Raw genomic sequence first — 12,191 nt, 5'->3', positions numbered from 1 at the left:
TTACCTGCGGAGTCACCAGCTCTGTGCCCTGTAGTTTACAGCTTGATCGCTCCAGGAGGTCAGTCTGCAGAACTGGGTCTGCAGATTCTTTTGAATGAGACCCTGCGGTACAGCAGGCCTCTTGTGTGTGAGCATCTGCGTCAGGCCCTGCTCCCTGCGCAAGGCCAGGCTGTTCCAGATGTCCTTTTTGTTTCATGCCTGTGATCTTAGTCCAGGCTGCTCAGACTTGTAATAATTATCCTTGCACTTATGTAGCTCTTTTCTGGACACCCCCCTCAAAGCGCTTTACAGGTCATGGGGATCCCCCCCACCACCATCAGTGTGTACCCCCACCTGGATGATGCTCCAGTCTGCTCCCCACACACACACCAGCTTACAGTGGGGAGGAGAGCGGAGTGTTGGAGCCAGTTCAGAGATGGGGATTAGTTTGCTGGGTTCCTGTCCAATGATCTGGGTAGCACATTGGACTCCTGCTCCTTTGCAACGTTGATCCATTCCTAGACTTTTGAGCAGCAGAAAGCTTGTACTGTTATCACTGGAGAAGCGCTGCTCTTTCACTGTAAATGTTTGTTGCTTTGCTGAAAATCTGGAGCACGACAAGCGTAAACTGTCCTGTTCCTGGTCTCGAGTTCTGAGCCTTTGCCTGGAAGGGACCCTGTTCTTCAGGGCCAGTAAGGCCATACAGTACTTTCAGAAGGGAGCCTGCAGCCCTCAGGTCCTGAAATGGATCGCGCTCTCTGGCTCCCGGTCTTGATCCCGACTCCTGTTTTGCAGGCCGGGCCGGATGGATAGGATGAAGGTCATCAAGCGGCGCCTGTCCATGACGCTGCGCAGCGCCCGGCCGGTCGACGAGTCGCTGTCCGAGCTCGCCGAGCAGATCAAGCTGGACGAGCCCGGCGCCGCGCGCGACAACGGTAAGGCAGCCGGCGGCCATCGCCCCCCCCCCCCTCCCCCCTCCTCGTCATCGCCATGTCCACGCAACGCATCCCAGGGGGGGGGCACCGTGCCTGGCGCGGGTTGGCGGCTTCGCAGGCGCTCTGGTGGTCTTTTACTCGTGTCTGGTGAGACGGGCTCCGTGCGTCCAGAGCCCGTGCTGGTCCCGGAGTCCCAGGCCGTGACCTGTTATTTCTCGTCTGCGTCCCCTGGGTTTATTTCCCGATCGGAGAATCTTCCAGGGCTGCCGATCTGATGAAATAGGTTAGCTGGCTCCAGCAGACGGCCTTTATTCCGGCCGAAAGAGCAGAGAGGAGAAAAACCTCGTTTTGTCCGTCGAGTCTTCCTGGGGCGTCTGGCACAGCCAGCCGGTAGCCCTTGGGCTGGCTGTGGGCTGCTCCGGGCTGGGGTCGGTGACCTTCTGACCCAGGGGTCAGAGCCACGCTATCTCTGTGTAGCAGTGGGCTGCAGTCAGCCCGTCTGGAGCTCTGGGGCAGCCCTGTGTCCTGGGCTCCCCAGTCTGCCAGTCTTCGTGCAAGAGACAGTCTCGTGAACTCTGTGTTTAATTCTCAGTCCGAATCGCTTAATGGGGGCAAAGAGCCCCTCTGTTAGGATCACAGCACAAAACTCTGCAACGCAGCAGAGAAGCCCCGTGCCAGCTAAGGTGACACCTGCCTGTCGGCTCCTCCACCATGTGTTCCCTTTGGAAAATGTGTTTGAGGACTTTTGTCGGGCATTCCTTTTATAGGTGCTCCGTCAGAATCTGGGCTAAGGGAGCCAGGGAGGGCAGAGTAGGGAGGCCCTCTGGTGGTGGCCTGCGGTACTGCTGGGGCGGCGAGCCCAGGGCGTGCGTTGCTGTAGTGTGTGATTATTGTAATTACACATCTCTGCTCCTGAAATCAGGTCAGAGCAGGCAGGCGGCGAGAGCACCCGTACCCAGTCATTAGCTCAGCCTGCCTGGCTCCGAGTGGAGACGGCTGAGCTCACCGCTGGGATTTAACTCCTTATCGGGCTTCTCTTTTATTGCCTTGGCTCCTGTTTTATTCTTCAGATCTGGCATTGTCAGTTTCCAAACCTGCTTTCTGGCAGAGACGCCTGTATGCAGAGGTGGGGGGGGAAGAGGTGGGCAGGCAGTCTCTTCCCACAAGCCCAATCATCAGTGCTGTCGTTCGTGTAGGATCGCCAGTTTTTAAAAAGCCATCTGTGAGCTTTTTCATGGCTACAGGCTTCTGCAGCAGCACGTCAAGGACGTGCAGACAGGCCCCTCCTCCGACACGCCCACCACAGGTCACGCCCCCTCCGCGGCCAGCGTGTTGGGGACAGAGGGCTCCCTGGCTGATGGACCCCTCTCTCGACTGCTCTGACCGGCAGATGCCCTGCCTTTTTTTTTTACATGAGTGTGGTGAGAACTTGTCTGGACACTCCACTAAAAGCACTTTACAGGCCATTGGGGATCCCCTCCACCCCCACCAGTGTGACCCTCCACCTGCATGATGCTCCAGTCCGCCCCCCACACCCCAGCTCTCAGTGGGGAGGAGAGCAGAGTGACGAAGGTAACACCCCTACTCTTTTCAAGGAATGCCCTGGGATTTTTAATGACCACAGAGAGTCAGGACCTCCGTTTTACGTCTCATCTGAAGGACAGCGACTTTTTACAGTGTAGTGTCCCCGTCACTATACTAGGGCATTAGGACCCACACAGACCACAGGGTGAGCGCCCCCTGCTGGCCCCACTGACACCTCTCCCAGCAGCAGCCTCAGCTTTCCCAGGAGTCTCCTTTCCAGGTACTGGCCAGGCCCACACTGCTGAGCTCCAGTGGTGCGTTGCAGTGTGACATGGCTGCTGGTCTTCAGCGTCAGCCTGTTTTCCAGCGCGGTCCTGCTGGCCTCGGGAGCTGGAGGATCTCGCCCCGGGCTCCCACGCCTCTTCCTGCCACGCGCCGGGGAGCCGGGGGCGCGGTGCGCTGGGCACAGAAGCTTCCTTTGTGCCTTCCTCCTCGTGTTCCTCGCTCCTCCTGGCGCCCGTCCCACGTTCCAGTGGAGCTGCAGTGCTCCTGTGCGTTTCCGCTGACGGTGGAGAGACCTTCGGGACAGATTTTTTGGAGAGTTCTCCAGCAGAGCTCTGTCTCTTGGCATGCCGGCGGCGTGTCTCTCTCTCTCTCTCTCTCCCTCCCTCCCGCGGAGGGTGTGGAGCGATCAGTCTCTGAGCCTCTCCTCGTCTGAAGGACGCAGTGTCGCTCTGCAGAGCTGCAGTCTGGCCAGTGTGTCTGCGTTCTCTCCATCCTCTCTCTCGCGGAGGGGCTGTGGCAGGCTGTGCGCCAGCGTCCTGTTGGGGGGCGGTGATGGAAAAGAGAGGCCAGCCTCAGGAAGAGTCGGGACAGGGGGGTGGCAAGAGCCCGGCTGGGGGGGCCGGACTGCTGGCTTCGCGCCGGCCCGTCGAGACCGGACGAGCCTGCGCTGGAGGTGGGGGCTCAGGGCCCGTGCTCCCGGCTGGGCCTCGAGGAACGCTGGCGTCACGCGGGCTCGAGATCCCTGCGCTCTCATTGGCTGAGATTGGTTCCCCGTCGCCCGCAGGCTGCGCGGCGCCACCCCATTGGCCGGTTCATCTGCACCTCGCGCTCCCATTGGCTGCTGCCTGCCTCTGCCTGTCTGGCCGGTCCGTGTCCTTGGCACGACGGCCTTGGCCTCCGCTCCCATCGCTTATCCTGTCCGCTGTTCATCCCCGCCCCCCGTCTCCACCCCGCCGAGCTCCCATGACCTCGCTTTCCTTTTCAGGTGACAGGGGCTCCAGGCGTGAGGATGGCAGAAGCTCTGTGGGTCCTACTCCCGGGCTGAGCAGTGGAGATGAGGGGGCGGGGGGCTCTTTGTCTTTGCTGGGGGTTTCCCACCCTGTTTAAGACAGGGAAGGGAAATGCCCAGAGGGGCAAGGAGAGAGAAATCTGTCCAGGTGCTGAGGTTGTATTCACTGAGGACTGAAGAGCCGTTGGGCTGCCAGCAGGGGTTCGACACTCTGACCTGCGGGGGTCCCCGTCACGAGGGGCGCAGGACATTGCAGTGCTGTCGCAGGAGAGAGTGCTCAGACGCTGCTCGGGCCCTCGGGGTTCCTGCTGCTTCCTCTCTTCTTACTGGTGTTTTTCTGTATCTCTCGCCCCAACCCCCTGTCCTCCCTGTCTCCTGTCTCCTCCTCCTCCTCCCCGTCTCCTTTCCTCCTCCCCGTCTCCTTTCCTCCTCCCCGTCTCCTTTCCTCCTCCTCGTCTCCTTTCCTCCTCCCCTCTGTCCTCCCCGTCTCCTTTCCTCCTCTCCTCTGTCCTCCCCGTCTCCTTTCCTCCTCCCCTCTGTCCTCCCTGTCTCCTCCCTTCTCCTCCTCCCCCCTGTGTGCTCCCTGTCTCCTCTCTCCTCTGTTTCCCAGAGCCCATGGTGTCCCCCGTGCGCCCGGCCCCCTCTCACAGCGCCCCCTCGTTCCTCCGGCACTACGCGGGCTCTCTGGGCCGGGCGGCTCTGCGCCGGGACCCGGCAGCGGCGCCCGGGGAGCGGCCCTACCTGGCCCTGGAGAGGACCGGCTCGCTCGGTGAGCCCGGCCGTCTGTCCCCATCGCACTCTGTCCTCTCGCGCGCGCGCACGTGTGGGTGTGTGTGTGCTCGTCTCCATCCCGCCTCCGTCCTCTCCGGGCGAAATGTCTGTGCAAGATCCCGCTGACTCCTGTTTTTCCTGCCGCAGAGCAGAACCAGCGTGGGAATGGGGTCGCGCTGCCCTCTGCTGGTGGTGTTGAGTGTTGACGTCTGGTTTTTAGGCAACAACAGGCCCCACCTCAGGCCGGGCAGAAGTTTGTCTGACCCGCAGCGTACTGTGACAAGTCTGTAAAAGCAGTGCGTTCTCTGCCTGCAGCAGGGCACAGGTCTTTACTCCGGTGATGGTGTCTTAATGAGAAAACAGCGGAGTGCGTGGTGCCCCTGGGCAGCAGGATGCGGAGGAAAAGCTGACCCCTCAGGATGATCGTTCTGAGCTCCCCTCTCTCGGCTGCGCGCGTCGGGCTGTCATAACCGGCCCGGTTTCGGGTCCGCGGAGCTCGGGGTGGGACAGAAACCGCAGATCCCGCGTTTTCCGTGGCGCTGTGCTGCAGGTGTGTCTGCATCTGCTTCCGATTGTTCTTCTTCTGGGAAGGAAAGTTCCTGCTTCCGTGGAGAGTGTCCCAACCCAGACAGAGCGGGGGAGAATGCCAGGGACTGGGCTGGACGTGACAGGCCTGGTCTTGGGTCATCGGGGCGGTTTCTTTGGCCAAGCCCCGCCGGAGCCCCTCACCGGTCCTCCCCTGCCCGGGTCGAGGTCACGGGGCGGTTCGGTGCCCAGCACCGGCCCGGAAGAGCGAGATGGGGAGAGAGTCACGAGTCAGGAGAAGAGCTGTGGTTCTGCGGGGCCTGGAAAGACACGAAAGCCCCGGGACAGACCCAAGAAACAACGCCACTCGTGCCCGACTCTGTCGTGTGCTGGACCTGCTGATGATTGTAAAGGTTGTAAATCGAGAGGAGAAGACCGTTCTGTCTTCTGAGGATCTTGGAAGGTGAGTTTCCGCAACACGGCTTGGGCAACCTGTTGCAGACTCCCACCACCCTTTGTGCAAAGGGGTGCCGACCCGTTCTCTTTCTCTCCGTTGCTGATCCACTCGTTTCGGGAGGCGGCGGCGGTGGTGAGGCCAGGTCCTTGGTCTGCCGAGCAGGGACCGCGGCCGGAGAGCTGCCGTTTGTGCCGTGTGCCTCTGCTGTCCGCAGGGCTCGACGTGACGGGTTGGAGCCGGGCCATGCGCTGCATTAGGGCTGCCGCAGCTGGGATTGAAGGTTTCCAGTTCAGTGGAGCTTCACTTTGTTAATGCAGTTAACTCCCGGGCTGCAGGATCCGGAAAGAAACGGGAGATCGGAAAAGAACTGATGTTCTCGGTACAGAAGCACTGCTGCTTTAGCGGAAAGGAACGCCTGGAGAGGCTGGTTTCTTCCCGAATGATCTGCGAGTTACAGCGCTGAACCTCTGGAACCGCTTGGAATAAAAAGGCTGTGGTCATGGCTTGGGAGTCGGCCATTTCAGGACGGGCTGCAGGGCCTGCTGGAGGGGCTCTCTCGGGCCACAGGCCTGTCGCGCAGAGACGCGCTCTCTCTGGTCTGCCAGCGGGGGGCTCCACCGAGCCACAGACGCTGCCTCGTCCCTGTGCCGTCGCTCAGCAGGAGACGGCGGGATTAGTTCTGCCGGATCAGGACTAAGTATAGGAAGCAGAGCACCCGCAGGTCTGTAGCTGGAGGGAGAGAGCCGCGCAGACACAAGGAGAGAGGAGAGGGGTAGGAGGGAGCACTACTGGAAAACAGGATCAGAACAAGAGAAGAGGATTTTCTCTCCCACCTGAATTCATTTTTCTTGGCAGAAATGAGCTGCCTAGCTTCCAGGAGGCGCTGCTGAACGCAGTGGAGTCCCCGTACGTCACTGCCCTGTTCCCTGATCGCCCCGCTGGGACTCCACACCCCTCGGTTATCCCTGGTGAGGGTCGTTCCGGGGGGACACGGGTCCGTCGCAGGGCCGCGGGGAAAGGGAGAGTTCACAGCAGCTGGTGAGAGGAGCCCAGCTGGGGGGAAATCGGGGATCCTGGGGAGAAGGCCCACAAGAACACTCAGGCTCCGCACGGAAGGTGCTCCTGTCCGGAAAAGGGCCCCGAGCCCTGACCCCCCCACGCTCCCCTCCGCGAAGGAGACGTTTTTAACCTGCGGGGTCAGCTGGGCTCTTCCGGGTTTCTGCTTTGCCCAGTCGCGCGCCGGGTGCGGGCGAGAGACGAAGGGGCCAGTTCTCGCCCTGTCAGACACGTGCGCAGCGGAGGCAGAGTGAGAGGACGGACAACCGGACTGTCTTCCGCCGCGGTGCTGAAACGAACTGCTCCGGAGTTTCTCTTGCGGCAGGTCTGAAATCCGGGCCTCTCCTCCGGTTCTCTGGCCCTGTGTCCCGGTGTCCCGGCGTCCCAGGCAGGCAGCGGGGAGCGGGACGCGGGCTCTGGTGGAATGAATCATTAAAAGACTACTGCACTGACATTTCAAAATCATTTTTGCAGCAGGAGTCAAGGGCTTCATTTAAATCGCCGAGCTACATAGAACCCCAGAAACGACCGGCGAATCCATTAAGGAAATGGCAAGGAAGAATTTAAACAAAATCCCAAGGACCGCTGTCCTCACGAGATCAATATCCCTGAGCCAATTACTGGCCAGTTCCCCATCTTGGATCCTTGAACGCCGTAATCGTGATTAATAGGAATGGCATGTCATCTATTTTTATAAGCTCGTTTGTAACGAGCACTTACAGGCAGGCTGCACGCTGGATCATAAAACTTTAAACATTAACTCCAGCCCTTCCATTTCCTTAATGGTGTTGTCCTCTGCTGTGCACGTTTGTCTGGGTGTCTTGTCTGTAACTGGCCTTATGGATCCCAGGTCTCTGGCTGGAATGATCAATGTGTGCTCCGATCCCGTCATCGCAGGTGCAGAGACAGGCAGTCTGGTTTGCGATTAGCTCAGTCTGCTCACTGTCTTCATTGTCGATCCATTTTAAGTGCTTCTTCTTGCTCCAGAGGGAGTGAAGCCACATTGCCCGTCCCCAGGTCTGGGTATTCGAAGCAAAGAAGTCCATCTTTTTGGGCCGCCTTCACTGGTGCTCTCCTGCTCTCCTGCTCTCCCACACTGCGTGCTTTAATTCTGATCAACTCAGCAGGTGGTTTGTTAAAATAAGCACAGATCTAAATACACTACAGCTTTCAGTCCGTTAAAGTGAAAGCGCAACTTATTTCATCAGAACGTGAAATACGTGTTGCCCACCTATAGATATTGGTTTTTCTAGGGTGAATTGGATGAGAATTGAATTAGAACACAACATGCCGCTCACGGATGAGGGTTCTGCATGTCGAGCTCGTTTGTTTGCTTATAGCTAGCTGATCGGAGGACTGCTGGGTAGCCTGTTCCATGCTCTCGCATCTCTCTGTGCAAAGGGCCCAACCGTGCTGAAGCCAATGTGTAGCGTTTCTTGCAAGAAGCCAGGGTGAGATCTGTGGGTGAAATAGCTTATTACCGAACGCATCTCACGCAGCCTGTGCTGCTGCTTACCCTACAGTGAGTTGAGGCGTCGCGCTGTGAGCTGTGAGGTCAGGTTCCTGGCGGATCTCTCTCGGTGTGAGCTGCTGTCTAGCCGTGGTGCGAGGGGCTTCGTGCCCGTGGAGATCGTTAAGTATGTCTTAATTAGCCTTGACTTTCTGCCAGCCAGCCAGCTGCAGAGCCCCCACCCTCACCCCACTTTGTTTCTGAGTGTAATTGAAGGAGCTATCGGTTCCTTACAGGGTCAGTGTTTCTAATGGGAGGAGAGGGCTTATCGGTTACCGAGCGGAGGAGGGTGGTGGTTTCGGGTTGTGTGTGCGCGTGGCCGGGCGTTTGAGCGCCCTGTCTGCGGGCCGTGGCCAGGTCACTCCTCTCTTTCTTGCTCGCTCGCTCGCTCCTCGCCAAATGGAACAGGGGAAAAGCAAGCGAACAAGAGAACGAGCCCTGCTGGCCTTTTCCTTGTTTGTAGAAAGCGTCGGGTGTTAAGGAGCGGACAGCGGGGTACGGAGACTGACCCGGTGCAGCAGGTTCGAGTGAGCGCTGGGGGGGCTGTCTCTGGAAACCGCTGTGTGACCTCTGTTGCGGAGCAGTGAGATCCACTCCAGGTCTTGCCGAGTGCCAGCTCTCGGGTGTGGGATGTGCTATACTTTGTCCTGCCGGGTGGTGAAACAAATGTTTCAAAATGTCATTTTGTTCTGGAACTGCAACGTCTAGTTTTTACTGGGTTTTTTGGGGTTTTTTTTGGGACCATAGGGAGCAGTGAGAAGTAGTGTTCAGGGGCTCTGGCCTTTGAACAGAAAGGTTTAGGGTTCACATCGTTGGTGGCACAGCTGTTATACCCCTGAGCAAGGTAGTTCACTTGGATTTCTCCTGTTGAAAATCCCAGCTGTATACACAGGTACAAATGTATCCGCCAGATTTCTGTAACATTAACACATTAAGTGATCTGCTGTTTGATCCCTTCTCCAGCCTTCAGTGGTGATTGAGTTTCCTCTGCAGTTCTGAGATGGGAACGGCCTAAAATAGGAGCATTTCTGGGGTGACCAGCCCTCGAGCGAGGCCGACTGGGGGGGGTCACGTGGAGACCCCGTCACCCCTGGAAGCAGAAAAATCTAAAAAGTGCTTCGCTGAGCTCTGGCTTGTGGTTTTGTGGGCGCTTGGTTATTGGAACCTGCAGCCCTGGTTGGAGGACAGGCGTGCCAGCGCACAGGCGTGTGGGATTTGGATATCGGCCAAGCGCGGTCCATCCGAACGCAGTCCGCTGGGAGTGAGAGGCCAGCAGAGGGAGATCGTGAGATTTCATTATTCTAACCCCCCCCCTGCCCGAGGAGAGGGTCTGGCTCAGGGGAGCACAGGGGCGAGCCCTGAAGGTTGTAGGTCACGGTCATCTCCGTCGCTGGCTTTGTGTCTGGTGTTGCCTAGGTGACGCCGGTGTCCGGCGGGGGAAGAGCACAGGAGCTGGAAGAGGCAGGCCGGGCGGAACGGCGTTGCTGTGCCCGGAGCGGGGCACTGCGGGCCGGGCCGGGCCGGGCCGAGGGGGAGCCCTGACGGCCGGTACCGGCCCGCCGGGCCGGTGGGCGACTCCTCTTGAAAGAGCTCGGGGGGGGGGGGTACGCACCCCCAGGCCTCGATGAGGAGGCGCACATCCTCCCGCCAAGGGCTGTGCCTGCTGGGCGTTGCGCCCCCCGATGGAGGGGTTCCCCGAGGGGAAGCGCTCTCTCATTGAAGCGCTCTTCGGTGCGGGGTGGTCTCTGAGCCGTGATAATGAGGGCTGGGCTGGTGGGGGGGGGTTGGCTTAGCGGCAGGCGGGGTGTCTGCAGAGCAGTCGGCCGGGTCTCTCCCGTGGGCGGGAAGGGGTTAAGCGCGCCTCCGTCTCTCCGTGTTTTTGCGGGGCTCCTGTCGGAGATGAATAACGGCCAGTGTTCCCAGGCCGTGTCTGGGGAGTGGCGCCGCTCAAACACTGGCCTGTTCAGGCCCTGCTGCTGGCGGGGAGAGGGAGGGAGGCTGTGGACAGGGACAGGGGCGAGCTCACTGTTCGCACTGAGGGAGCGATTGAACAGGAGGAGAGAGAGAGAGAGAGAGGCGGGCGGACCGGACTGACCCGACTGTTTGAAGGGAGGGAGGGAGAGAGAGAGAGAGAGAGAGGGAGGGAGGGAGGGAGGGAGGGAGGAGGGAGCAACTGTGTAGCTTTCAGTTCCATGAGAGCAGGCTGCTCCACTGTGTTCTCCCGGATCGGAGGAGACGGGGGGGGCTGGGAATCGGAGAGCAGGTTTGTCCTCTGTTGGGGAGAGGAGGGGGGTGCACGTTCACGCTAGTTAGCTGGTATTTCCACTGTTTGTGTCGGGGGGGGGAGGGAGAGAGAGAGACAACACCGTTGGTATTTCCTCCGCGAACAGGCAGGCGAGACAAAAGAGTAGCGCAGACGGGCCAGCAGGCAGGCAGCTGATGTGCGGCGCAGGGAACGGGGAGCAGACCTGGGCACGCGGGGAGAGGACAGAGGAAAGGGCCGGGATCCCGTGAATTCTGAGGATCGGGAGGGGAGCAGGGAGGGCCAGAGGGCTGAGGAGAGGAGAGGAAGAAAGGAGAGGGAGAATACGCTCCGTGGGGCTGCAGTGGGATCTGGTGGACCTCCTCCAGGTCCGGAAGGGGTTCTGCTTCCCGGACAGCCAGCGGGTTCAGCCGCGCTCTCTGGGGATGCGGGACAGGCGCCTGCCTGCCTGCCCCACCTGCGCGTCCGTCAGCCCGGCCAGACCCAGCCAGTCAAGAGACGCCCCTGTCGGCGTAGCTCGTTTTGAGACCGGCTTCCGTCCGCTGGTGTTTTGGAGGGATGCTGGATTTTGATCCTTGTTCCGAAGATCTTGCTCTGCTGGGCACGGGGTGAAGCCGAGGCGCCTCGGGATTGGGGGTTTAATCTCTCTTGGAAACCCCGCTTTGGACAGAAGGTGGGACCTTGAACTTTTCCTTCCTGTTCAGAAATAAATAACTAAATCGAACCCGAGCCTCTCTTGAGGGGCGAGGATGGGGGACCCCAGCCGGGAGCCCCAGAGGCTCTCCCCTTTCCGCATGCTGAAGATCCTGGAGACGTGCCGGCCCATCGGGAACCGCATCGGTGAGTCCCGCAGGGGAGGGGAAAGCCTGGAAACATGTCGGGAGAGATCCGTGCTCGGCGGGGGGAGGGGGCGAGTGTGCGTGTGCGCCCCCCCCGGTGGCAGACCCGTGTAGGCCAGGAGCCAGTGCCAGGTGAAGATTTGGACCTGCAGTTCCTGATTCCTCGGGAATCCCTCTCCCGCTCTCTTTCGGAGAGCGCGGGACATGGACAGCGGTGGGTTATGTGCTGTGGCGTGTCGTGCCGTTGGCCGTGTTTCTGCTCTGCCAGCCCGGCTGCGGTCGGGCGACGGGTCTCGGGGGCCCTGTCACAGTCGGGGTTGGCGGAGCCAGCAGAGGGGGGGTGCACAGGCAGTTGCTGTCGGCCATTTCTCTCTCCCTCTCCCGCCAAGCCCGGCGTTCAGGGCCATCAGGTATCGCTGGCAGAGCCCCCGAGGGGTCCGATCTCGGCCAGCTGAGCCCCTGTGCCCCTCTGACAGCGGGGTGCGCCCGAAGGCGTAGCGAAGGAGCCTGGGTCTGTGCGCTAAGAGAGGTGGAGGCAGGGCATCTCGTATTCGCTGCTGTCACTGGTGGTCCCGGAACCCCGCGCAGATTGGGCCGCGGCAGGGAGAGCTGGGATAGCGTCGAGAGGCAGGAATGAGAGCCCAAGCCGTTTTGCCCCGTTATGCTCGTGTGCTGATGTGCGGACTTGTGTCTTACTGTGAAACGATCAAGGAATCTGCTTTTGCAAAAGGACCTGCCCGTCGTTTCCCCTTGTCCCCTCTCGCTTTTGCTTCCCGTTGGTCCTGATGTAGTCTGCCTTGTCTTTGTCAGTCACCTTCTGGATTTCAACTTCTTGTATTGAGGCCCCTTTGTGTGCAAAACCTGCGGAGGTTCAGTTCCCGTCACCTGCCTGCCTGTGACATTTGTGGTTGATTGTGGGTCAGAACTCTGTCCGGGTTCTTTCTGTGCCGGTGGTGTGAGGTATTAACAGCAGCACTCCTGACATGAGGCAGGCTCTGTGCATGATGAGCTTCCCTTTTTCCTGCCTGCACGTGTATA

General features: G+C 59.9%; 1 protein-coding gene across 11 annotated transcripts in view; it reads left to right on the top strand.

Annotated features, from left to right (window-relative positions):
• LOC148662187 (cyclin-dependent kinase 16-like) overlaps positions 1–12,191 on the top strand; it is a 37,190-nt gene that overhangs the window by 7,838 nt on the left and 17,161 nt on the right. For 6 of the 11 annotated variants that reach the window (XM_088637065.1, XM_088637062.1, XM_088637066.1 and 3 more), the window contains exons 2-3: positions 775–914; positions 4,343–4,501. In XM_088637065.1, coding sequence (XP_088493191.1) covers positions 785–914; positions 4,343–4,501 — 289 coding nt within the window. In that variant the 5' untranslated portion in view covers positions 775–784. Of the gene's footprint in view, positions 1–774; positions 915–4,342; positions 4,502–10,220; positions 10,315–10,342; positions 11,155–12,191 lie in introns of those variants that run through there. The other 5 variants (XM_088637072.1, XM_088637068.1, XM_088637070.1 and 2 more) reach the window with 4 other exon arrangements.

This window comes from Lepisosteus platostomus, chromosome 6, assembly GCF_059453375.1.
Source record: "Lepisosteus platostomus isolate fLepPlt1 chromosome 6, fLepPlt1.hap1, whole genome shotgun sequence".
Classification (NCBI taxonomy): Eukaryota; Metazoa; Chordata; class Actinopteri; order Semionotiformes; family Lepisosteidae; genus Lepisosteus; species Lepisosteus platostomus.
This window is presented reverse-complemented; position numbering and strand designations above follow the sequence as displayed.